This window comes from Schistocerca piceifrons, chromosome 1 (assembly GCF_021461385.2).
Source record: "Schistocerca piceifrons isolate TAMUIC-IGC-003096 chromosome 1, iqSchPice1.1, whole genome shotgun sequence".
Taxonomy (NCBI): Eukaryota; Metazoa; Arthropoda; class Insecta; order Orthoptera; family Acrididae; genus Schistocerca; species Schistocerca piceifrons.
Genome location: NC_060138.1, coordinates 914,174,356 through 914,201,806, shown reverse-complemented (window position 1 = coordinate 914,201,806; position 27,451 = coordinate 914,174,356). Strand labels below are relative to the sequence as shown.

At 45.3% G+C, this 27,451-nt stretch overlaps 1 protein-coding gene across 1 annotated transcript in view; it reads right to left on the bottom strand.

The window, feature by feature from the left end:
* The window catches only part of LOC124709304, a 195,664-nt gene extending 173,765 nt beyond the window's left edge, over window positions 1-21,899 (bottom strand). Inside the window, exon 1 of the mRNA XM_047240829.1 lies at window positions 21,782-21,899. Within this exon, the coding sequence (XP_047096785.1) occupies window positions 21,782-21,853 (72 nt within the window). The 5' untranslated portion in view covers window positions 21,854-21,899. The remainder of the gene's footprint in view (window positions 1-21,781) is intronic.
* Between the last annotated feature and the right edge of the window lie 5,552 nt (window positions 21,900-27,451).

Below are 27,451 nucleotides of genomic sequence, written 5' to 3'. Positions count from 1 at the left end.
TTCTACATATTTAATTCAAACTCTTAAGATTTCATGATGCCTTCAGCTGCTGTTTTTATTTTAAGTACGATTGTACAATTTCGGCCTTAGGCCATTTTCAAGTATTTTATGGATTATTTTTTACGCCATGTATGTCATTGCTCCTAGGACTCCATGTTACGCTCATAAAATAAATCTGGGATATTCGTGACGTGGTCCTAAAATAGCGTAAAACATCTGATTTATGAGCATAACATGGAGTCATAGGAACAACATCATACAAGGCATAAAAAATAATCCATATAATACTTGAAAATGGTCGAAGACCGAAATTGTATAATCGTACTTGAAATAAAAAGAACAGCAGCTGAAGGCATCACGAAATCTTTCAAAAAATTCATCACAGCTGTAGACCCTATCACAATGAAAATTGTTATTTAAATATTATGCATCTTATTAATGAATAATTTACGGCTAAATACACTACATGTCTGCTCATTTTAAGGTAATTAGCTCATCCATTTTTGTGCCTGTGTAATAGGTTCATGTCAAGCCTGATTGCTTTAAGGTGAGAAGTGGGATTTTAGATATTTTCGACGATCACCTTTCACAGGGAAGTACTCCCTACTACACAATATAAACAATCCTTTGCACTTTAATTCACACTATTTACATACAGAAAGATACATTTAGAATTGGTCTGGATCCATAGTCATTAGCATATTTATTTCAAACGGGTATGACAATGCTGTACTAGTAGTATGGTGTTTGACAGAATCACATCGATTAAATATATTTGCATAATGTTGAAAAGCGATATGAAATTGATCGAATAGGTCAGATTGCTAATAGGGAAGGCAAATGGTCAATTTCAGTTTATTGGGAGAATTTTGTCAACCTGTAGCTCGCCTATGATGGAGATGTCATATAGAACAGTGTGTGTGTGTGTGTGTAATCCCACCAACTTACGTGCGCAGACGTGCGCAGACGTGCGCAGACGTGCGCAGACGTGCGCAGACGTGCGCAGACGTGCGCAGACGTGCGCAGACGTGCGCAGACGTGCGCAGACGTGCGCAGACGTGCGCAGACGTGCGCAGACGTGCGCAGACGTGCGCAGACGTGCGCAGACGTGCGCAGACGTGTGCGCATTTCACGAAACATAATGTAGGAAAATTAGTGCCCTAGACTACCACGAGTCGACTGACGGTCAACTCTTACAAATTACTTTGGTGTAAAAACTAGAGGGAATATGAAATGACAGAACCTAAACGGATAGCTAGAGGTAGTCTTATTTGAAGGCTACTGTGTGAATGCCATCAGTCTAAAAAGGAGATTGCTTATAAAATACTCTTGTGGACCATCTTAAAATATGCTCTATTATGTATAACCCATTCTGATACATAACAGAATTAACAGGAAATATGAGCATTTACAAGGAAGGCTGGCACAAATGTTCGGAGGTACTTATTTGGCCGACTGGAGAGCATCACAGATAATGAAAAACATGAGCTGCCAGGCGCTTGAGAGATTTCAGACCTCCTGTGAAACCCTCAAAGTCTCGAACTAGCACCGAGACTGAAATCTAGAATATTCCACAGCCCCTGCATATTGCTCCCACAGCAACTGCAGTGACAATATTAGACTAATAGCCACACATTCAAGCACACTCTTCTGCATTCCACACAAACGGAACAGGAATAAACTAATACCGTTGTACAAAGGGGAAACACCTGCTACAATACACTTCAGTGGTTTGCTGAGTATGAAGGTAGATGCTTCAATGTATTTGAGACAAGAGTAAGTTGTCAATATTTTCTCAATCTCTCGCCTTAGGATCCTATTTTCTATATTAGTCGCAGTGCGATGCCAAATGGAAAATAATCGTGGTACGCTGAGTGTTGTGTTTCTATTGCTCATTATACTGAGATCGAAAAAACCACATACAACGCTACCAGCTGTAGTCGATACAGACGATCCCTGACAGCTTGGAGCACTTGCCAGCTCTCAGCAGTGAAGCACAAATGGCTGCAGGTGGAAACAATAGCAATCTATATAACTGTGACAACACAGAGGCATTGCCATAGAGACGTTTATAAAATCACGTTACGTTATTGGCTGAGACAGGCACGTAAAGCTGCCGCTCCCAGCCCGTGGTAGTTCGAAGGGATCCACTTACGCCGACTACTGCAGGAGCTGCATCTTAATTCGAAGGGAACAGACAAGCCTGCAACGAGATTATCTGATTTGGTTCATTCGCAGTCCCGCTCGAAAGGAAGGCCGTTGGGGGTTTGAACTGATGTGGCACACAGTTTTCACTTGTTACACATGTTGAGCTTAGAAAGCTGTCACTGAGTACCAATATCTTTAAATTTACCTCGTTCATATGGTTTTGAGGCTTTACTTGCAACGCTCTAAATTTTTCAAACTGAAGCAAGGAAGATTAATGTATAACGTCTTGTTGGTGACGCGTTCATTAGCAATAGAGTTCTAACGCTGCCATAGGTTATCCTATGCAATCATAAGCAAGCATAGACTACGCGCAGTTTTCCTAATATCTTTGGTCATTTAAGGTCGAACATACTTTACCTGCATGTTAGGTGTATTGCATACCAATCTGGCGTTGCATCATAAGGAACACTTTCTTTACACGTACGATCAGTGACCTAGTTTCACCTAAAAGCCGGAAGCATTGAACACTCTAGAAACTGACAGGATGTATCTACAGAACATTTTTGTTCGACTTATTTATCGTCTGTTACTCAAAAATAAACTGCTTATAGCAAAATTGAAATTGTGAATGTTTATTCGGGTTTTATTCGAAAACTATTTGCAGCGTGAAACAGATGATTGTTGTAAAAATAAAAAATTTCTCATAGCACCAGAAAATTTCCACAACAAGGTAAAATAAAAAACCGCAAAACAAATTTATCAAACATTCGCTTCAATACTTCGTCGAACTTACATAAAATATGTTTGTTATTCAAAACAACTATCACATCTATGAACAGGAAACTGTTGCCCTTGATCATGATGAATGTTATATTGAGTACAATATAATTATCACATTTTTATGTATGTGCATGTAAACTGTACTTGCATCAAAAGTAATTGCTTTGGTTACATAAAAGCGCGGAAGTTACGTTATCAACTAATTATTACTTATCTTACTGTAAGGATAAAAATACACAATGGACTAACAGTGATTGATGTGTGGTTCTAATTATGTGCAAAAACGAAGTCTTCGACTTCCAGCTTCTCACTGTCCCCTTCCCTCCTCGCCCCATCCCACTAAAAAGGCAGTGCCCAATACGCAGCCGAGTTAAAATGACCTCACGGCGCGAGGGACGAGAGGAGGCCGTCCAAGCCGCTGGGAGAGGCTTAATAAGCCAAAGCTTATTCCCGTGAAGGAAAGACCATCGACGAAAGAAGTAGCTTACAAAACGCTTGTTCGTCCGATTCTTGAGTATTGCTCATCAGTTTGGGACCCTTACCAGGTTGGATTAATAGAAGAGATAGACATGATCCAGCGAAAAGCAGCGCGATTCGTCATGGGGACATTTAGTCAGCGCGAGAGCGTTACGGAGATGCTGAACAAGCTCCAGTAGCGGACACTTCAAGAAAGGCGTTACGCAATACGGAGAGGTTTATTATCGAAATTACGAGAGAGCACATTCCGGGAAGAGATGGGCAACATATTACTACCGCCCACATATATCTCGCGTAATGATCACAACGAAAAGATCCGAGAAATTAGAGCAAATACGGAGACTTACAAGCAGTCGTTCTTCCCACGCACAATTCGTGAATGGAACAGGGAAGGGGGGATCAGATAGTGGTACAATAAGTACCCTCCACCACACACCGTAAGGTGGCTCGCGGAGTGTAGATGTAGATGTAGATGGCAAAGGGGCACCATGACCTGATAGACGGCAACACCGAGGTCATCGGAGGGAATATAAGAACTAGCGGGCTGAGGTACGAGAACTGCAGCCTTGGCAGCAGCGCCAGCAGCCTCGTTTCCTGGCAGACCAACATAACCAGGAGCCCACAGAATCACACTGACTCCACCAAGAGTCAGCAAGTGAGAGGTTTCCTGGACCCGCTGCGCTAACGGATGGGCGCTGTACAGCGCACAAAGATTTTGACGGACGCTGAGTGAGTGAAAGTGAGCAGAACACAGTTGAAAAGTGTCTCGCTGAATGTACTCCGTGGCCCGATACAGGGTGAAGAGCTTGGCTGTAAAGACTGAGCAGCTTGCAGGAAGCCGATGTCGAAAGACGCGGGCGCCAATGACAATCCCCGCCTACACAGTCCGAGAGCCATTGGAGTACACAAAGGTACTATCATGAAGTTCCATGCGTAGATCGTGAATCTGAAGGCGATAGAGCGAGGATGGGGTATTGTCCTTAGGAAGCGAATGAAGGACAAGGCTAACATGGGCCGATTCATGATGCCAAGGTGGTGGTGAGTTCGTATCCACCGGGAATGTTGCAGGTAGTGTGAAGTCAAGCCACCATAGCAAGTGCCAAAAGTGGACTCTAGAAGGTAACAGAAGAGGGATACTCCCCGTACTGGCGATCAAAGGAGTCATTGAAGGAGGCATAGGCTGGGAGACCACACATGGCAGACAGACGGCATGTATACCCACTGAGGAGAAAGTCACGGTGGTAGCACAGCGGTACTTCTGCAGCTACAGCATAAAAACTCTCAACCAGGCTAGTGTAAAAGGCGCCAGTGGCCAAATGGATACCACAATGATGGATAGTGGTGTGGCAGCATAAGAGGGACGTGCAAAAACAAACTAGGCACCCCTAGTCGTATTAAGAACGGACAAGGGACCGGTACAAACTGAGGAGGGTGGTTCGATCGGTACCCCAGAAAGTACCACTGACGACATGTAGGGCATTGAGGAACCACGTAAAGTGGGTTTCCACGTAAAACACATGGGAGGACCAAGAGAGTTCCCTATCGAGCATGAGTCCCAGGAATTTTGTAGTTTCAACGAACGGAAGGGCAACAGGCCCAAGATGTAAAGATGGTGGAAGAAACCACTTGCGTCGCCAGAAATTCACACAGACGGATTTGTCAGTGGAACAGCGAAAGCTATTGTGCAGGAGTATAGACCATCAAGACATCGCTGAAGACGCCGCTCAGTGAGACAGACCCGTGGAGAACTGCAATAGATGGCAAAATCGTCATCAAACAGGAAGCCAGCGATGCCCGGCGGTAGACAGGCCATTATAGGGTTAATAGCGATAGCAAAGACGACGCTCAGGACAGAACCCTGAGACACCACTTTCCTGGATAAAGGCGTCCGACAAGACAGAACGCACACGCACTTTGAAAACTGTCTTAAAAATTCCTGAAGGAAACACAGCAAGTAGCCATGGAAGCCCCACATGTAAAAAGTACGGAGGACACAGGTTCTCCAGTAGGTGTCTTAGGCCTTTTACAATTCGAAAAACACGACCACAGTCTGGGAGTCATGACATGGGTGGACAAAGTAACAGGACTGTATAGAGGAGAACACCACGCTCGAAATCCACACTGTGTATTAGTCAGTAAATTTCAAGACTCGAGCCACCATACCGCCAGCCATCAACCATATGTTCCATCACCTGGCAAACGCAGCTGGTGAGATGTGGGGCGGTAGCTAGAAAGAAGGTTTTTGTCCTTACTGGGCTTAGGTATGGGCGTGATGGTGGGTTCACGCTAATTTCCGGGAAATGTGTCCTGCCTAGAAGCAGTTGAATGTGTTAAGCAGAAAGTGCTTGCACGAAAGGTGCTGCAGCATCTAAATGTGGATGGCGTCTGGCCCTGGGACAGAGAGAATCGGGATGAACTGAGAATATGATCTGGCTCCTTCATAGAAAAGGTGGCATTGTAGCACGATTCGGAGAAGAGAAGCATATCGCACGAGCCACCTCTGCTCGTTTCCGATGGAGAAAGGCAGGGTGATAGCGGGAAGAGCTCGAAATGTCCGCAAAATGGCGGCCCAAGGTGTTGGAGATAGCAATAGGGCCCAAAATGACATCGTCTGCTACTATCCGGCCGGAAATTGACGGATGGATATTGGTCCCACAGAGCCGTCGGAGGTTGCCCACACGGCAGAGGAAGGGGTGGAACTATTGAAAGAACTAGTGAATGAAATTAAGCTAGCTCTTTTGCTATCCCGAAGACCGTGACGACACTGACCGTCTGTTTCTAATTAATGCAGTTTGCCTTCGTAGGATGACAGTTAAAAATGCGGAGAGCACATCTCGATGTGTCACAGCATGCCTCAGTCCAACAAGGGACTGGGACAATGAGGTGAAGAGGAATAGAACGTTCTGCAGCAGCAAGGATAACGTTTTTGAGATGTTCCACCTGTTCATAATAATTGGGGAAATCTTTTTCCTCTAAGGTCGCCAGGGAGGAGTAAAGCTGCCAATCAGACTTAGTAAGCTGCCATTTGAGTGTGCACACAGATGGGGTAGGAGTCAGCAAATGGATAGCACACAGCAAATGGTGGTTCGAGCAGGTATCAGAACGGTCCACACAAGACAATTGGCAAGCTGGGCAGTGAAGAAGGATAGGTGCAAATGGGAATAGGTGTGTGAGGAGTCAAAGGAAAGAGGGTGCTGCAGTGTTAAGGCAGAAGAGGTTAAGGTGGTCAGCCAAGAGAGCACCTCTGACAGGTCCTGGGAGAACCCCAAAGGGGATGATGTACATTAAAGTAACCAAGTAGCAAAAATGGGGGAGGTAGTTGCCCAAAAAGCTCAAGTTAGTCTTCCCTGTTGACATCAAATGACAGATGGACCTAAATGGTACAGAGGGAAGAAGTCAGATGGGGAAGGAAAAGGCAAACTGCAACCGCTTGAAGATGGTTAGGTAGGGTGATGGGTTGACTATAAATGTTATCCTGTATGAGCAGCATGATGCCCCCCACAAGATGGAATACCGACCTCAGGGGGAAGGTGTTGCACCACCTTTCGTGCAAGCACTTTCTGCTTAACACATACAACTTCTTCTGGGCAGAGGGCACATTTCCCAGAAATGTGAAACCCCAAAGCAGTTGTGAGGGCGCAATTTCGTTTCCTGAAGGCAGAGTAAAAGGGGATGCTGCGATTCGAAAAGCAGCTGTAAATCCTCCGTGGGACCAATGGCCCTGAAAGTTCCATTGAAGGAGAGTCATGAAGTCATGTATGGGTGTCACCTCAGCGACTGCTGAGTGACAGCCTGTGAAACAGTCAGCGCTATGGGGCACAGAAGCAGGAGGATCCTGCTCCATGGTGTCCACAGAAGCATAGGCTTTCTTTTGCGGTCGGTCTGTAGAGTCCAATGCTGAGAAAAGGTTGGTGGTGTGCGCTGGCGACACAGAGCGGTTGGGCTACAGTATCACCTGGCGACACTGTCAAAGAGGATCTTCGAGTCAGTGAAGGAGAAGACTGTCTTTGGTGGACTTCGAACTTTTCTGGCTAGAGGAAGACTCGGGCGTTGGTTGGCTGGAAGGACATAGGAAGTGTCCATGGGAGAACTTCTGCCCTTTCCAGCCTACTAGTTGTGTACATGGTGGCTTCGTCCTTGAGGCGAGAGTTTGATAGCTTGTTGCACAGCTGGATGGGGGGATGGCGATGCTACCTTGACACTGGGCGATTTCACAACCTCAGAACTGAATTGGAGGTCGTATGTCTGCGTGGACATGTCCTTCATGGAACAAGGTGTAACAAGAACAGAACTATAGGTGCCAGACGGGAAAATATAGGGTCGGCGACTAGCCAATTACTTGCGAGCGACTGGGTAAGGCACTTTTTCCTTTACCCAGATCTCCTGGACAGCCCACTCATCAAGATACGTGGGACAATCCTGAGAGAAGGCAGCAAGGCCGCCATTGCAGTTGATATGGCGGAGGAAAGGAGGCAAAGAATTGCTCTCGTGCACATCCTACCACACGTTACACATTTGGCTTGGTGTCGACAAGACGTACTAGTATGATTGAAACGATGACACTGTAGCAGCGCATCAGGTTTGGAATGTACGGCCAGTCTGTGATAATTTCATAGCCTGCTTTGATCTTGGACGAAAGCACCACCCTATCAAAGGTGAGAGGAAGGGTGCACATGGGCACTAACCAGAAATCTACCTTTCTCATTACACGATGAATGGCAATGACACCCTGATCAGAGGGGTAAGATGGTATTTCGGCATCAGACTGTCGAGCAGCATAGTGTAAATAACACCACGGGAAGAATTCTAAGCTCTATGGGCCACGACATGAACAGGGTATCCATGGAGATGGGAGGCGGCAAGCAGTTGTGCTTGAGAATCAAGTAGTCTCCAAAACCAAAGTGCCATTCCGCCAACTAGAGCAGGATTTAACAGGGTCGGCAAGTGCGTCAACATCTTTCTGAACAAGAAACGGATTTACAGTGGCAAGGGACTGACCGTCTTCCATACGTGAGACCATGAGGAACTGTGGTGCAGCAGGAAAGGTCTTTGAATCATTAGACACATTATGTTTACGTTTCATAGACGTTTAGTGTGAAGATAATTTACTCACTGCAGGAAAATCCCCATGACTGCCAACATCTCCAATGGTGCACTCCTTCTACTGGGGGTGGGGGGGGGGGGGGGGCGGGGGGCGCCCTTCACAAAGGGATGCACCTGCCTTAGGTCACATCTCATGTCACACCTCCACACCTCCCGAACACCTGACAGACCAATCGACAATTTGGGAAGGTAGCAGCTCAGGCAGTCACCCCTCCCTGGGCCTGGCCTGTACTGGGGCTACATGAGCGCCATACTTGTTGACCCAGGGCTGGAAATTACGCGTTCCCAGTCACCAGTTATGCGTCAGATGTTAGGGCGAGCCTTCAGGAGTGCACAGGAAGGAAGAAGAAAAAGAGAAACCTCAAATGCCGAAGTGGAAGAACAAGAGGAGAAAGGAGACAAGGAAAGGAAAAGGGACGGAAAACCGTAGTGATACCGTTCTTATGTCAGTGACAGACAATGCGGAACATTCCCAATAACACCCCAGACATGTTCCCAAAGAAGGGGACACAGAATAGCAAGCGGGGAGACGTAGCACGGAAGGGAATAGATGCTGCGAAGGCTGTGTCCCCGTGGTGGCCAAGCACAAACCCACCAAAGAGCGGTATGCTCCCTGGAGGGGGCATCATATCTGTGACACTTCTTGGTAATACAAAACTAGCTACCATTTTTTAAACTTTTTCAACCCCTCCGTCAATCCCATCTGGTAAACATCTCATACTGCATAGCATACTCTAGCAGACGATGGAGAAGTGTAGGCAGTCTGTTTAGTATATCTGTTGCATCTTTTGTGGGTTCACCAATGAAATGAATTCTTCGGTTCGCCTTCCCAGCCACGTGTTCTTTTTTTGTTTTGGTTTTAGGGCGCAAAACAGCTATGGTCATTAGCACCCAGTCCGTGACTTAGGAAACAGTAAAAACCGAAAATGGAAACCAGCAGCAATGGATACGAAACTCAAAAAATTGGAGAAACTAAAAACAGAAGGGAGGCTTAAAAATCCACTACAGAAAGGGGTTGGTTGTCCCCCAAAAAGAAGCTTCAAATGACTGACGTCATTTCACTGGCACTAATAAACTCGAGAACGCGATCGGCCGAGCGCGTGTCATCTGCTAAAATGGACGATATATCAGGCGACAGGTGTAGACGGGCGCGTAACGGAGTAAAATAGGGGCACTCAATTAAAAGGTGTCTTACCGCACACAACATCGCAGTGGGGACAGAATGGGGGAGGATCGCCGCTTAAAAGATGTCGATAGCTAAAAAGACAGTGCCCTATCCGGAGTCTAGTTAAAATTACCTCCTCCCGACGACGCGCTCGGGAGGAAGAGGTCCAAGCACAAGGAAGAGCTTTCGCGTCCTGCAATTTATTATGGGGAAGTGTCGACCAATGTGAGTGTCATAAAAGAACAACACGACGACATAAAACGCTCCGTAGATCGGCGAAGGGAATCGAGTGAATAGCTGGCCGAAGAAGAGAGACTGCAGCCTTGGCCGCTATATCGGCCGCCTCATTTCCACAGATATCAACGTGTCCCGGGAGCCAGAGGAACGCCACCGAGACGCCCCCCAGGTGGAGCAAGCGCAGACAGTCCTGAATCCTGTGGACCAGAGGGTGGACAGGGTAAAGAGCTTGGAGACTGAGGAGAGAACTAAGAGAATCTGAGCAGATAACTTACTGTATCCGCTGATGGCGGCGGATGTAGTGGACAGCCTGGAGACCAGCGTAAAGCTCCGCAGTATAAACCGAACACTGGTCAGAAGCCGAAATTGATTTGGGATGTCGCCAACGATATAGGCACTCCCTACACGTAATGATGTTTTCGAGCCATCAGTGTAAATAAACGTGGCTTCCTTCATTTGTACACAGAGCAGCAAATGCCTGACGATAAACAAGTGAAGGGGAACCATCCTTGGGAAATTGACAAAGGTCACGGAGCAGGCAGATCCGGGGATGGAGCCAAGGTGGTGCTATACCCCAAGTTGTGAAGAAAGTTTTAGGAAAGCGGAAGGAAAGAGAATGGAGCAGTTGACGGAAGCGGACTCCCGGTGGTAGTAGGGAGGAGGGGCGGCCTGCATACCCTACATCAAAGGAGGCGTCGAAAAAATGTCATGGGCTGGATTAGCAGGCATGGAAGACAGATGGCTAGCATAACGACTCAGAAGGCCTGCTCGCCGATTGGACAGCGGAGGTTCAGCAGTCTCAGCATAAAGGCTTTCCACAGGGCTGGTGTAAAAAGCGCCAGACAAACATAATCCACGGTGGTGGATCGAGTCGAGACGACGAAGAATAGACGGCCGAGCAGAGGAGTAGACTATGCTTCCATAGTCCAATTTCGAGCGCACTAAGGCGCGATAGAGGCGGAGAAGGACCACTCGGTCCGCTCCTCAGAAGGTACCATTCAGGACACGTAGGATGTTGAGGGATTCCAGACAGTGAGCCGAAAGATAGGAAACGTGGGAGGACCAGCACAGTTTTCTGTCAAACATAAGACCCAAGAATTTAGCGACGTCCGAAAACGGAAGGTTGACAGGACCTAGATGTAAGGAGGGTGGAAGAAACTCCTTACGTCGCCAAAAATTAACACAAACTGTCTTACTGGGAGAAAAACGGAAGCCGGTTTCGATGCTCCAAGAGTAGAGGCGATCGAGACATCCTTGAAGACGTCGTTCAAGAAGGCTGGTCCGTTGAGAGCTGTAATAGATCGCAAAATCGTCCACAAAGAGGGAGCCCGAGACATCAGGAAGGAGACAATCCATAATTGGATTGATGGCAATGGCAAACAGTACAACACTCAGCACGGAGCCCTGGGGTACCCCGTTTTCTTGGGAGAAAGTACGGGAGAGAGTAGTGTTCACCCGCACCCTAAATGTGCGCCCCGCCATAAACTCGCGAAGAAAAAGTGGCAGCCGACCTCGAAAGCCCCAAGAGAACAGTGTGCAGAGGATGCCTGTCCTCCAACAGGTATCGCATGCTCTCTCCAGATCAAAAAATATTGCTACTGTTTGGTGTTTCCGGAGAAAATTGTTCATGATATAAGTGGAGAGAGCAACAAGATGGTAAACTGCAGAACGATGCTCGCGGAAATCGCATTGGGCAGGTGTTAGACTGCGGGACTCCAGCCACCAAGCTAAACGGTAATTCACCATACGCTCCAAAACCTTACAGACACTACTCGTGAGAGAAATGGGGCGATAGCTAGAGGGGAGACGTTCGTCCTTTCCAGGTTTTGGAACAGGAACGACGATAGCTTCCTGCCATCGTCCGGGAAAAGTACTGTCGGTCCAAATTCAATTATGAAGGCGAAGGAGGTAACGCAGACTATGGGTTGATAAATGCAGCAACATTTGGATGTGGATACCATCCGGTCCTGGGGCGGAGAAGCGAGAAGAAGAGAGTGCATGTTGGAGTTCCCGCATGGAGAAAACAGTATTATAGCTTTCGCGATTTTGAGAGAAGAATGCAACAGGTTGCACTTCCGCTGCACGTTTCTTCGGGAGAAACACTGGCGAGTAATTTGAAGAGCTCGAAATCTCAGCGAAGTGTTTACCCAAGGAGTTAGAAATTGCGACGGGGTCCACTAGCATATCACGCGCGACAGTGAGCCCAGAGACCGGGGAGAAACTAGGCGCGCCTGATAACCGTCGAAGCCGACTCCAAACTTCCGAGGAGGGAGTGAAGGTGTTAAATGAGCTAATAAAGAATTTCCAGCTTGCCTTCTTGCTATCGCGGATGACGCGACAGCATCGCGCACGGAACTGCTTATAGCGGATACAGTTGGCCAAAGTAGGATGGTGGCGGAAAACGCGAAGAGCACGTCGCCGCTCACGTATTGCGTCACGGCATGCCTCGTTCCACCAAGGAACTGGGGGGGCGCGGGGGCAATTCGGAGGTGCGTGGTATTGAACGTTCCGCAGCTGTACGAATAACGTCGGTAATATGTGTGACCTCATCGTCGACGCTAGGAAAGTGACCGTCATCGAATGTCGTTAGAGACGAAAAAAAGTGTCCAATCGGCTTGGGCAAACTTCCAGCGTCGCGGGCGCATATATGGCAGTTGAGGCTGCAATCTAAGGACACATGGAAAGTGATCACTCGAGTGTGTATGATCAAGGGCGGACCATTCGAAGCGCCGAGCTAGCGGAACAGTACCGACCGAAAGGTCCAAATGAGAGAAATTTGTCGTGGATGCAGACAAAAATGTAGGGACCCCAGTGTTGAGGCAAACTAGATCCGCTTGATGGAAGACGTCTAGTAATAGTGAGCCACGTGGACAAGGATGTGGAGAACCCCGAAGTGGGTGGTGGGCATTGAAGTCCCCAACCAGCAAATAGGGGGGTGGAAGCTGACCAAGAATATAAAGGAGATCAGCTGGTGCCATTGGTGTGGACGATGGAATGTATACAGTACAAAGAGAAAAGGTATATCCAGAAAGGGAAAGACTGACAGCGACAGCTTGGAAGGAAGTGTTTAAGTGGAATGGGTGATAATGGAGAAGAATCATGAGTCCCATGTGCTGGAGTGCCTTCAACAGAGGGGAGATCAAATCAGACAGACTGAAAATGGGGGAGAACAAAGCAGTCATGGGGACGCAGCTTTGTTTCCTGAAGACAGAGATGACCGGCGAGTAGGATCGTAAGAGAATCGACAATTCATCCCGATTGGCTCGAATGCCGCGGATATTCCAGTGGATAACGGACATAGGGTGAATAGAAAATGGAGGAATGTCACCAAGGTTGCCGTCAACTCAACGACTGCTCAGAGCTTGCGACCGACAGCATGGAATGGCATTCAGCTGAAGGCAGAAATCCTGATCCATAGGTTGGTCAGGAGCAGCTCCTGCCACCAGCGATCAGCCGGTTGATCGTCCGCCAGCAGTGCGCCTCGGCGACACAGAGGACGGCCGAGGGCGATTTCCGCCAGGTGGTGCTGTAGATGGGACACGCCTTGGCGGAGGAAGAGAGGAACTGGGTTTCTTTGTAGCCTTCTTGGAAGTATGATGTTTAGAGGAAGGAGGAACCAATGGTTGTGAAGTTGGGGTACGTAAAAACTCTTCACGAGTATGCTCTTTTTTCTTGGTGTCTGACTTTTGGGCTAGAGATTTAGCAGAACTCGACGAAGGGTGAGCCAGAGTGGGCAGGTGAAAGTGGTGAGGTTGAACGGGCGATCTTTGCGCTGGCCGATCTGACGACCGTGGCACTAAAGGTGAGGTCGCAAGTCTGCGTGGCCGCCTCCTTTGTTGGCCGAGGAGAGGCAAGGACAGTGCTGTATTTTCCTGTCTGAGGCACGGTGGGCTGTTGACTGGCGAATAATTTTCGAGCAGCAAAGGTAGACACCTTTTCCTCCACTCTGATTTCCTGGATGAGCTTTTCGTCTTTAAAAATGGGGCAATCTCGAGAGGAAGCAGCGTGGTCACCCATACAGTTGATGCAGCGAGGTGATGGAGGTGGACAAGCACCCTCATGAGCATCCTTGCCACACGTAACACATTATGGCCCGATTCGAACAGAACTGGCTGGTGTGATTGAACCGCTGACATCGATAGCAACGCGTAGGGTTTGGGACGTAAGGGCGAACGGAAATTCTCATAGCCTGCTTTGATTTTCGATGGGAGGTGAACTTTGTCAGATGTCAAGAAGACAGTGCGGATTGGAATGATGTTCCTGTCAACCCTTTTCATAACTCTATGAACAGCCGTTACGCCCTGGTCAGACAGGTAGTGCTGAATTTCTTCGTCAGACAATCCATCGAGGGAGTGTGTATAAACGACTCAACGTGAGGAATTTAAAGTGCGGTGCGCTTCAACCTGGACGGGGAAAGTGTGGAGCAGTGAAGTACGCAGCAATTTTTGTGCCTGGAGGGCACTGACTGTATCTAACAACAAGGTGCCATTCCGTAATCTGGAACAAGACTTTACAGGACCTGCAATTGCGTCGACACCTTTCTGAATAATGAAAGGGTTGACTGTGGGGAAGTTGTGACCTTCGTCAGACCAAGAAACAACAAGGAACTGTGGCAACGATGGAAGAACTGTCTGTGGCCGAGACTCCGTGAACTTACGCTTGTGAACAGACATAGTGGAAGGTGAGGAAACCATTGCGGAAGAATCCCCCATGATTACCGGCGTCTCCAATGGCGCGCTCCTCCCTTGTGGGGGGCCTCTCTGAGGGCACTCCCACCTTAGTTGATTGTTCACACCTCAGGTCACACCTCCCAGCAAACGGACGGAGGGACCAATCGGCACTTTCGTAGTATCAGCCCAGGTAATCACTCCTCCCTGGGCTTGGCCGTTACCATGGGGTATGTATGTGTCCTACCTGTCTACCCGGGGCTGGGAATTACGCGTTACCCCGTCACCGGCTACGTGGGTCGGCCTTCAGACATGCACAGGGAGGAAGAAAGAGACAGGGGAAAAACAAAGAAAGGGAAAGAAAAGAAAGGGAAAGGAAAGAAGAGAGGTCTCAAACGCCGCAGCGGAGAAAAGGGTAAAGAGAAGAGGTAAGGAAAGAGAAGGACAAAGGGAGGATGAAGACATACAAGCAGAGAAGGCGAAGAATGCGTTAAATTTACGAGCGTCCGTCTCCGGACGTAGGCACAAACCATACTCCCAGAGGGGGAGAAAGGGGAGGAAAGAGCCAGAGGTGAGGGGAGGGGGGGCCAAGATGGGGGATAGGGAAGGATGTGGAAAAGGAAGGTATGCAGCCCGGAAAGGAAGGAGGGCCCCATTAGCTCGGGGTCCCGTGCTCGCCACACACGTATCCACAAAAGAGTTTGTGCGATTTATCGTGTAACCGAAGTTTAACAGATTCCTTTTAGTGACTATATTCTATGCCTACCACTGGCTTTCATCATCCAACATATCAAGGGCACACTAAAGTCACCACCAATTACAATTACATAATTAGAGTTCCTATTTGAGATGATGCTCAAGGTTTCTTTCAACCTTTAAGCAACTGAGTCAGGGGTCAGTAAAAGTAACCCATTATTCCATTTATCTAGCATGACCTGTACCCATATTAGCTCACGGAAAACATCTGATTCAATTTTGCTGCAAGATTCGTGAATTTGAGTCGCTACTAGAACGTGCGAAGTGTAAATTTAAGCAGTCTTAAACTTCCTTGGCATTTGATCTCGCGTCCGCAACATGATGCTAAGGCTCTGTTCTAGACACTGCAGTTATAATTTACAATATCACTCGCTTCCATGGTGGCTTTAATACTCCGACATTATTCCTGTTAAAAAAGTTTTAAGGAATTTCATCCACGTCTGTAACTTACTTGAAAAATGTCTGGTGTTAATATACTCTTAAAGAAACACTCCGTACAGAACATGTTAAAGGGTCCAACACCAACTAGCCGACCTACTCGCCGACCAGTATCACGTGTAGGCGTTTTGGCTGTTCGACGAACATTTCTTGTAATGTCGGGTAGATAGGACCAACCGACTGCCGACCCCCACCACTCCACCCAACAAATTGTGCCTCGCGTAGCGGTGTCGTGCACCAAGGTATGAAAAAGACAAAAGGGTCATGCCAACCTTCCGATAAGTTAGTCCTGCCAATGCGCGCGGGATTAAATGCTGTTCTAATATACACACATCAAAAAAGTTTTGCATAACCTCGGTTCCGAGAATTCCGGAACCTCTACAGAAAATTCGAATAGTGATCAACATAAACATTTCCGCCCTTTGTTCATGAAAACCACACATTGCATGTTGTACCGCGATACAGCGAGACCTTCAGAGGTGGTGGTCCAGATTGCTGTACACATCGGTACCTGTGATACCCAGTAGCACGTCCTCTTGAATTGATGCATGCCTGTATTCGTCGTGGCATACTATCCTCAAGTTCATCAAGGCACTGTTGGTCCAGATTGACCCACTCCTCAACAGCGATTCGGCGTAGATACCTCAGAGCAGTTGGTGGGTCACGTAGTCCATAAACAGTCTTTTTCAATCTATCCCAAGCATGTTCGATAGGTTTCATGTCTGGAGAACATGCTGGCCACTAGTCGAGCGATGCCGTTATCCTCAAGGAAGTCATTCACAAGATGTGCACGATGGGGACGCGATTTGTCGTCCATGAAGGCGAATACCTCGCCAATATGCTGCTGATACGGTTGCACTATCGGTCGGAGGATGGGATTCACGTATCATACAGACTTTACGGCGCCTTCCATGACCACCAGCGGCATACGTCGGCCCCACATAATGTTACCTCAAAACATCAGGGACCCACCTTGGTACACTCACTGGACAATGTGTCTAAGACGTTCAGCCTGACCGGGTTGCCTCCAAACACGTCTCCGACGATTGGTCGATGGCATATGCGACACTTATCAGTGAAGAGAACGTTACGCCAATCCTAAGCGGTTCATTCGGCATGTTGGGGCCATCTGTGCCGCGCTGCATCGTGTCGTGGTTGCAAAGATGGACCTCGCCATGGACGTCGCGAGTGAAGTTACGCATCACGCAGCCTATTGCGCACAGTTTGAGTCTTAACACTATGTCCTATGGCTGCACGAAAAGCATTATTCAACATGGTGGCGTTGCTGTCAGGGTTGCTCCGAGCCATAATCCGCACGTAGCGGTCATCCACTGCAGTAGTAGCAGACCTTGGGCGGCCTGAGCGAGGCATGTCATCGACAGTTCCTGTCTCTGTATCTCCATGTCTGAACAATATCGCTTTGGTTCACACCGAGTCGCCTAGACACTTCCCTTGTTGAGAGCCCTTCCTGGCACAAAGTAACAATGCGGACGCGATCGAACTGCGGTATTGATCGTCTAGGGATGGTTGAACTAAATACGAGCCGAGTACCTCCTTCCTGGTGGAATGACGAATGATCGGTTGTCGGACCCTCTCCGTCTAATAGGCGCTGTTCGTGCATGGTTGTTTACATCTGTGGACGGATTTAGTGACATCTCCGAACAGTCAAAGGGACTGTCTGTGATACAATATTCAGTCAACGGGAGTTCTGGGAACCGGGGTGATGCAAAACTTTTGATGTGGTAAGAGTGAACGAGGCAGACAAAACTAAAAGACTGCAAATGTTTATGCGACGCGTCGTGCGAGAGGTATAGTAATATAGATGCAAGAAATGAAACACTTTTCACTTTTTAACGAATCCGTAATGATTTCGTATGGCACATAGAACAGTCCGCCGACCTGTGTTTCAGTTTCTAGGTTTTATTTCTGATGAAATCTAAAAACCGAAATATCTACATTCACTGGGCGTTGAATCTTAAATTTGATTCATTGTTAAAGTCCATGTATCCAAACCCCTCTGCTATGAACGAAGCGTGGTCTTACTTTTGCTAAAGACTTCATTTCTTACGCATCTGTTGTATTTATGAAGTGGAGTCTTCTTCGAATTCGATGAATTTCTTAAACTTACCTGTCATCTTTTATGCTATATACACAAATTATTAACGTTTACATGAATGTCTTGTTTTACTTATTTTGTTTCACCATGATATTCTCTAGTCAACTATACATCACGTTTCAGGAATTACTGTAGTTAGTAATTGTGGGTATACAACAACACTTAATTTGAGGCCCTCTAAACTGTCAGTCCCTAGAAATCAAGGTAACTAACAGCCTCTCCTCGCAGCTTACAACCTCATTAGTCTTGTTCATTAAGAATAGTTTGATCTTCAGCAGCTCCGGAACACATGCTTCATCCATTCTTAGATAATTACGAAAAATCATCGGATTGTAACAGCGTGAGTGAATTTCTTTCCTTGCGTTAACCACTTTGCCCACAGCTATCTCTCTGCATTTTTTTTTGGCCTTGCTACCTCGAAAATAGCCAAGGAAAAACCCCGTTTTAATTTCTTTGTAAAAGCAAGTGGGGTCCCTTAGAACAGACACAATGAACTTGAGATAAAACATCCGGATGCGCTGTAATCGCTGAGTTCAGTCAGTCGGGATGTGTGTAGCCCGCCAGGAAATTGGTCTGCCAGTCGATAAATTGGTGCGTGTGTAGGGGGCCCGAAAGATTACAAGAAACTTAAAGCATCTTAATATTTCGAATAAACTTGGTGATTTATCGTTCGAAATATATACACAAGCGGTGCTGCACTGCCTCTGAGTCAGCCTAGCCACCACGAATTACGGGACAAGCAATTAGTCCAATTGGCGTTTCATCGTAACTGTTACCCATAGTCAAGTGCCACACTACACCGCTACAGGCAACACCACTGCTCTTCTAGCAGGGTCCTCTCACCAGCTAGCTACTGTATCACGTTAGCTGGCGCCATACGATGAGCCTGGGCTAATTAGCATTGTAATAATAATAATGCTAATACTTCAGCTTCTTTGCAGCCACTGCAGCTGTGGCTCATACGGAATGTCGTTTTAACAGTGTCTAAAATAGATTTGGGGCCTGTAAGCGAGACTGAAGAAAAATCAAGACGTTCATAGTATTTGTCGACCTTGAAAAAGCGCTCGACAATGTAAAATGGTGCAAAATGTTCGAAATTCTGAGAAAAATGGGGGTAAGCTATAGGAAAAGGCGGGTAATATGCAATATATACAAGAACCGAGAGGGGACAATAAGACTGAAAGACCAAGAATGAAGTGCTCCGGCCAAGAAGGGTGTGCGACGGATGTAGTCCATCCCTACTGTTCAATACATCGAAGCAGCAATGAGGGAAATAAAAGAAAGGTTCACGAGTGGGATTAAAAATTCAGGGTGAAATAATGATTCGCTGGCGACAGTGCTTCCTCATTGTAAGAACGACTGCAGGGTATATTGAATGGAATGAACAGTAATGAGTACAGAATATGAACAGGGTAAATCTAAGAAAGACTAAAGTAATAAGTAGCAGAACCGAGAACAGCGAAAAACTTTTAATTGGGGAGCCCAAAAACGAAGTTAACGAATTCTGGTACTTTGGCAGCAAAATAACTTATGAAGGGCGGAGCAAGGAGAAACTAAAAAGTATACTATAACTGGCGACAAATGCATTCCTCGCCAAGAGAAATCTGCTACTCTCAAACATAGGTTTTAACTTTAAGAAATTTCTGAGAATGTACATTTGGAGCACAGCATTGTATGGTAGTGAGACTAGGGAAAATCAGTAGCCTTTGAGATGTGGTGGTACAGAAATTTTTATTAGGTGGGGTGAGAAGGTTGATTGGTTTCGAGGAGGAGATTAGTGTTTAACGTCCCGTCGACAACGAGGTCATTAGAGACCGAGCACAAGATCTGATTAGGGAAGGATGGGAAAGGAAATCGGGCGTGCCCTTTTAAAGGAACCATTCCGACATTTGCCTGAAACGACTTAGGAAAATCACGGAAAACCTGAATCAGCGTGGCCGGACGCGGGTTTGAACCGTCCTGACTGCAGGTCCAGCGTGCTAACCACTACGCCACCTCGCTCGCTCGGTGAATAACGCAAGAATGAGGTTCTCCACGACATCGGCGAAGAAAGGAACGTATGGAAGACACCGACTAAAAGGGACAGAATAAGACATCCGTTAATGTATCGGGGGCTAACTTCCATGGTTCTAGGGGGAGCGGTAGAGGATATAAACTGTAGAGGAAGGGATTTGAATACATCCAGCAAATAATTGAAGGTGCAGGGTGCAATTGCAACTCAGGTGGAAAGCTTTGCACAGGAAATGAACTGGTGGCGGGCCGCATCAACCAGTCAGAAGAATGAAAAAATGATTTAAAGTAATTCAACCTGCTATAGAAGTGGAGAAATCTATCGATTTCACAAATTTGGTTCCCAACAGAACATACCGTATAGAAAGTCTGCGGAGCAAAATAGAATTGGAAGCAGTATGATTTGACAAGTTTCAGAAAAACCCTATCAGACTGGTATTTTACTTATAATCGACGAGGGCATAAATAAAAGTGATGATTAGATTGACGTCCGTAGATGAGAATACACTATGGAGAAGCTAGGTGCCCAAGATAGAAGCCGTTTAGAATCGACACTGTGGATCAGTATGCGCAAGATTGAAACCCCCTTGCAAGAGAAACATCACGCCATTCACTTAGACTAATTTTTGGAAAAAAATATAAGTATTATCGGATGGGCAATTTGAAGTTCCCTTCTGCAGAATATGAGGGCATTGCCTTTACGAGCAAAAACTCAGTCTGACCCCAGAAGGCAATCTAAATATTGCCAACTATCACGCTTTCACTGCAGTGTCTACAATAATTCGCCTGAAAAATGCTACGATGCAGTATTCGCCTAAAACCAAATTGGAAGTACCTGGCGCTTAACCCTAGATTACCAAACCCTCGTAAAATATACGATCTTAAGTGTTACGAATTCGGGGTTCCTGCCAGTTTGGTATTGTCAGAATAGGATGTACACTAAAACATTTTGTACTTATCTTGTGACAGCCGGAGACATTGTAATGAACAAGTTCATAAACTATAAATAATTTCGTCAAAATATGGAGTGGTAAAATTTACGATTTAACTCTGAGTTATCAAAGTGGATCGTTTGAACTACTTCCCTTCAATACTATATCTCCTGCAGTAATTTAGCTGCTTATTTCACTGTGGTCTTCTGTCCCATGTCACATAATCCTTCAGATCTGAGTACGAAACATTCTTTCCTGATACTTTTCTTACAAATTTGACTAGTTGCTGTCCAAAGTTGGTCAACAAAGAAAACATTACATAAAGAAAACATTACATAATTAAACATTGCAAAAGTCAGCATTTCTCCAAGGGGTTGATTTTTACTACGAGTGAGCTTTTATTTCTTTCAAATATTAGCAGCATAACTGACTCGTCCGCGTCATTTTCCTGTTAGAACTTTTTATACTTAAAATTTTACGTAGAAGTGTATGAGTTTAATAAATGTTTAAAAACATTGATATTACGACGGAACAAATTAAAGTTGGGGGACATTGTTCCACTGAAATTGGGCACATAACACGTGGCAAACGACAAAACGATAGTTTATCCTGATTTTTCCCCATCGAAATTGACCAACCCATCACTGACATAGTAGTATCCATGGATATGTTAAAGAAAAAAAAAGGTATTTTCTGGGGATTCCTTTAAACATACAATACGCTCAGCTTAAGTCCATACGCCTATAAAATCGACAGGAATTACCTATTAGTGGCTAATTTGGACATGACACTCCCTGCTTTTCCATTTATATGTTGTATAAAGTAACATATTTGTTCCGAAATCATATCTATTAACAAATCTTTGCGAGGCGCTTCTGCCGCACATACAAATTTTTTTGCGATGACAGAGCAAATATCAGCACCACAAGCTTAATTATAGAAAATCTCTCACCTGTCCGTAGTACCCAGCACTTTCACCATGTGAAAAACAGATTACTATGAGTGTTACTAAAACGTGGCGCATCCTCGAAAAGAACCGTTCACTGATCTTCCAACGTGCCGATGGGTCGCTAGCTCGCTCGGCTTTCAACGTAAACACGCAACTGAGGCAGCGGACCGCGTGAGCAGCGCCACACTGGAACTCGTGAGGCGCGCTCAGCAACCCAGGCAGGGGCATCGTCTTTGGACACTAACGCTAGCCGTCCGCAAGTTGTTTAGTCATGGGATACTTCTACTTATGGATTTCTTCACAGGAAATGTCATTCACTACAGCCACGGGAAATACTGTTTAAACGGCTGAAATTCGAAGACTGTTTCTTGTTTTCTTCCTTTACTGTTGACTACCGAACTACATGTGCGCCAGTAAAACGAATCTATTTTCTCTGTTATTTTTAGATTTAGGTCGCGACCGAGATTGTAAGAGACGATAGAAAAGTGAGGAATGCTACACAAGCAGTATGCATATTGACCAGTTGTGTATGTTCATTAATTTTAATAGATTGTTAATTCTGCAACTGAAGAAAAGATAAGATCTTTTCCTCTCTTATGGTTTCAGATAGGTTATATAACGGTTAGACAGAGATGTAGGAACCAGGTTTTAAATTGTAAGACATTTCCGGGGGCAGATATAGTCTCTGACCACAATATATTGGTTATGAACTCTAGATTAAAACTGAAGAAACTGCAAAAAGGTGAGAATTTAAGAAGATGGGATCTGGATAAACTGATTAAACCAGAGGTTGTACAGAGTTTTAAGGACAGCATTAGGGAACGATTGACAGGAATGGGGGAAAGAAATACAATAGAAGAAGAATGGGTAGCTTAGAGGGATGAAATAGCGAAGGCAGCAGGGGATCAAGTAGGTAAAAAGACGAGGGCTCGTAGAAATCCTTGGGTAACAGAAGATATATTGAATTTAATTGATGAAAGGAGAAAATTTAAAAATGCAGAAAATGAATCAGGCAAAAAGGAATACAAACGTCTCAAAAATGAGATCGACAGGAAGTGCGAAATGGCTAATCAGGGATGGCTAGAGGACAAATGAAAGGATGTAGAGGCATATCTCATTAGGGGTAAGATAAATATTGCCTATAGGAAAATGAAACAGACTTTTGGGGAAAAGAGAACCACTTGTATGAATATCAAGAGCTCAGATGGAAACCCAGTTCTAAGCAAAGAAGCGAAAGCAGAAAGGTGGAAGGAGTATATAGAGTGTCTATACAAGGGCGATGTACTTCAGGGCAATATTATGGATATGGAAGAAGATGTAGATGAAGATGAAATGGGAGGTATGATACTGCGTGAAGAGTTTGACAGAGCACTGAAAGACCTAAGCCGAAACAAGGCCCTGGGTGTGGACAACATTTCATTAGAACTACTGATAGCCTTGGGAGAGCCAACCCTGACAATACTCTACCGTCTGATGAGCACGATGTATGAGACAGGCGAAATACCCTCAGACTTCAAGAAGAATATAATTCCAATCCCAAAGAAAGCAGGTGTTGACAGATGTGAAAATTACCGAACCATCAGTTTAATAAGCCATGGCTGCAAAATACTAACACGATTTCTTTACAGACGAATGGAAAAACTGGTAGAAGTCGACCTCGAGGAAGATCAGTTTGGATTCCGTAGAAATGTTGGAACACGTGAGGCAATACTGACACTACGATTTATCTTACAAGGGAACCTCCCCATTGCACCCCCCTCAGATTTAGTTATAAGTTGGCACAGTGGATAGGCCTTGAAAAACTGAACACAATTAGGTCGAGAAAACAGGAAGAAGTTGTATGGAACTATGAAAAAATAAGCAAAATATACAAACTGAGTTGTCTATGCGCAAGATAGGCAACATCTAGGATAGTCAGAATTCAAGAGCGCCGTGGTCCCGTGGTTAGCGTGAGCAGCTGCGGAACGATAGGTCAACGGTTCAAGTCCGCCCTCGAGTTAAAATTTTAATTTCTTATTTTCGCAAAGTCATGATCTGTCCGTTCGTTCATTGAAATATCTGTTCACTGTCATAAGTTTAGTGTCTGTGTTTTGCGACCGCACCGCAAAACCGTGCGATTAGTAGACGAAAGGACGTGCGTCTCCAATGGGAACCGAAAACATTTGATTGTAAGGTCATAGGTCAACCGATTCCTGCACAGGAAAACACGTCTGATATATTCTATATGACACTGATGAAGGCATGTGCGTCACATGACAGGAATATGTTGTCGACCCACTTAACTTGTACACTTGGCAAATGGGTAAAAAGATTCTTCTACCTTGCCCGATTTAGGTTTTCTTGTGGACGTGATAAACACTCCCAAAAAAGTGATGAAAACATGAGTTTGTCACATAAACTGAAAATAAAATATTAAACTTTTCACTGGACGTCTCGTTCCGCAGCTGCTCACGCTAACCACGGGACCACTGCGCTCCTGAGATCGCGTCATCCTTGATGTTGCCTATCTTGCGTATGGAATACTCAAATTGTATATTTTACTTATTTTTTCATAGTTCCACACAACTTCTTCCTGTTTTCTCGATTGATCTGTGTTCAGTTTTTCAAGGCCTATCCACTGTGCCAACTTATAACTGAATATGAGGGGGGGGGTGCAATGGGGAGGTTCCCTTGTTAGAAGCTAGATTAAGAAAAGGCAAACCTACGTTTCTAGCATATGTAGACTTAGAGAAAGCTTTTGAGAGTGTTGTCTGGAATACTCTCTTTCAAATTCTGAAGGTGGCAAAGGTAAAATACAGGGAGCGAAAGGCTATTTACAATTTGTACAGAAACCAGATGGCCATTATAAGAGTCGAGGGGCATGAAAGGGAAGCAGTGGTTGAGAAGGGAGTGAGACAGGTTTGTAGCCTCTCCCCAATGTTATTCAATCCGTATACTGAGCAAGCAGTAAAGGAAACAAAAGAAAAATTGAGAGTCGGTATTAAAATCCATGGAGAAGAAATAAAAACTTTGAGGTTCGCCGATGACATTGTAATTCTCAGAGACAGCAAGGGACTTGGAAGAGCAGGTGAACAGAATGTACAATGTCTTGAAAGGAGGATATAAGATGAACATCAACAAAAGCAAAACGAGGCTAATGGAATGTAGTCGAATTAAGTCGGGTGATGCTCAGGGTATTAGATTAGGAAATGAGACGATTAAAGTGGTAAAGGAGTTTTGCTATTTCGGGAGCAAAATAACTGATTATGGTCGAAGTAGACAGGATATAAAATGTAGACTGGCAATGGAAAGGAAAGCGGTTCTGAAGAAGAGAAGTTTGTTAACACTGAGTACGGATTTAAGTGTCAGGAAGTCGTTTCTGAAAGTATTTGTATGGAGTGTGGCCATGTATGGAAGTAAAACGTGGATAATAAATAGTTTGAACAAGAAGAGAATAGAAGCTTTCGAAATGAGGTGCTACAAAAAAATGGTTCAAATGGCTCTGAGCACTATGGGACTTAACATCTGAGGTCATCAGTCCCCTAGAACTTAGAACTACTTAAACCTAACTAACCTAAGGACATCACACACATCCATGCCCGAGGCAGAAGTCGAACCTGCGACCGTAGCGGTCGCGCGGTTCCAGACTGCCGCGCCTAGAACCGCTCGGCTTCACCGGACTGCAGGTGCTACAGAAGAATGCTGAAGATTAGATGGGTAGATCACATAACTAATGAGGAGGTATTGAATAGAATTAAGGAGAAGAGAAATTTGTGGCACTCCTTGACTAGCAGAAGGCATCGGTTGGTAGGACATATTCCGAGGCATCAAGGGATCACCAATTTAGTATTGGAGGGCAGCGTGGAGGGTAAAAACCGTAGAGGGAGATCAAGAGATGAATACACTAAGCAGATTCAGAAGGATATAGGTTGCAGTAGGTCCTGGGAGATGAAGGAGTTTGCTCAGGATAGAGTAGCATGGAGAGCTGCATCAAACCAGTCCCAGAACTGATGACCACAACAACTACAACATGATTTTTTAAGAGCAGATTTGTCATAGTAGTATGATTATTATTACCATATATTTTAGTTGCTCACATATTCATGATTTTTCACTAAACAAGAAGGAATATACTTGGCTAAGGACTAATAACACTATAACCATTCACACACAGTTCCATTGTTTACGGTGCATCATAAATCGTTTTCTTTTGTCAAAAATATTCACACATAGTTCATTTGTGTCGCTATGGTATACCGTGAAACATTTGACCCAATAAAAGGGAATTTTACCTAATTGCCTTACATTCAAAACAAGTTTCACTACAATGCTCTCGATCATGACCAAACTTTACATCGTCCCGAGAGACCAGTATTTTTCTGAGTCGACCTTATTTTCACTGAAAAATTTCCCCATCTTCTGACTTTTTGTTGCACAAATGTTAATTTCTCTTGCGGTGGACTCGAAAAAAATTGCGTTATTAGAAAGTCATTTACGATCTGAAGTTCTTTACGTTTTTGTTCCAGGCGTCGTAGAACCGTAGAGCCAGTTTCAGATGTTACAGCGCAAATAATAGTTTTAGGATGATTAGATACATTGTCTTAGTCCTAATAAATCGCCTTAGAACAATCCACAGAGTACTTTGTTGTCACATCGGCATACGTTTCTTGCGCACTCTTGTTTGTGTGCCTCCAGTCTGCACCGTTACTGGAAACACTGAGATCACTTTCTTCCAAAAAATGCTGAGCTTTCTCGGCTTCTGCTTCCTAGGCGTCAGGCATGTCGTCACTCACTGAGCTCACGAAACACAGACAAAACGCATATAGCTTGGACTCATGCTTCAATTTCACAAACGTGAAATCGTGCCATCTAAAATAACGGCTGCGGAACTATTACAGAAAGCAGCGAGCTACCCGAACAGTCGCATGTTTCGTCTACTGCACTCTGACAGATATTGTACGGCAATACAGGGAACTGTTATGATGGCTATACCCGTCACTGTACTTGATGAGTTAATTTCTAATTCCTCAGCACGCATTCAGTGAAATGCTCCTGAGCTATATAACTGAACAGGAGTTCCTACGTCAAGGTTGCCACAAGTGCTGGAAATCAGGGAATTTCAAACCTGTCAGGAAAATCAGGGAAATCTGGAAAAAGAAGATTGGATAAACCTTGTTTTTGTTTACTGGCTGGGTGCAGCAGAGTACGTGCGCTGCTTCCCTTCTCCCTCATTCTCCCTCATTTCTTCTCCCCATCTTACCCCTCGCCCAGCTTGCAGTCTTGCTGCTAGCTTAGCAGCAGCGTTGCCAACTTTATGGATTTCCCGTCAGATTTGACGGAATTTCATGTTGTTTGACGGGTAAAATTTAGTTTTGACAGTTGACGGATTTTTTGACAGATATTATTAAACCTGGGTCTTTTTTGACCTGTTTTTCTGGCTTATTTAATTTTGAAAAAAAAATATTTCCTTCGATAAAACTATGATTTTTGTGCACCAGCAAGACAGTGCCATGGATGTTTTGCAGTGAAACCCTAAGTTTCACTCAGTGTGTTGCACAAACGGGCTGTATTTCTGATCTGTTTATTCAAATTAAATACATGTAGGATATAACCGAAAACGGAATTGAAATTAACTCCTTAGATTTCCTTCCTATTGAGCAATGTACATGGCAATTTTTCAGCTAACAGTATCAA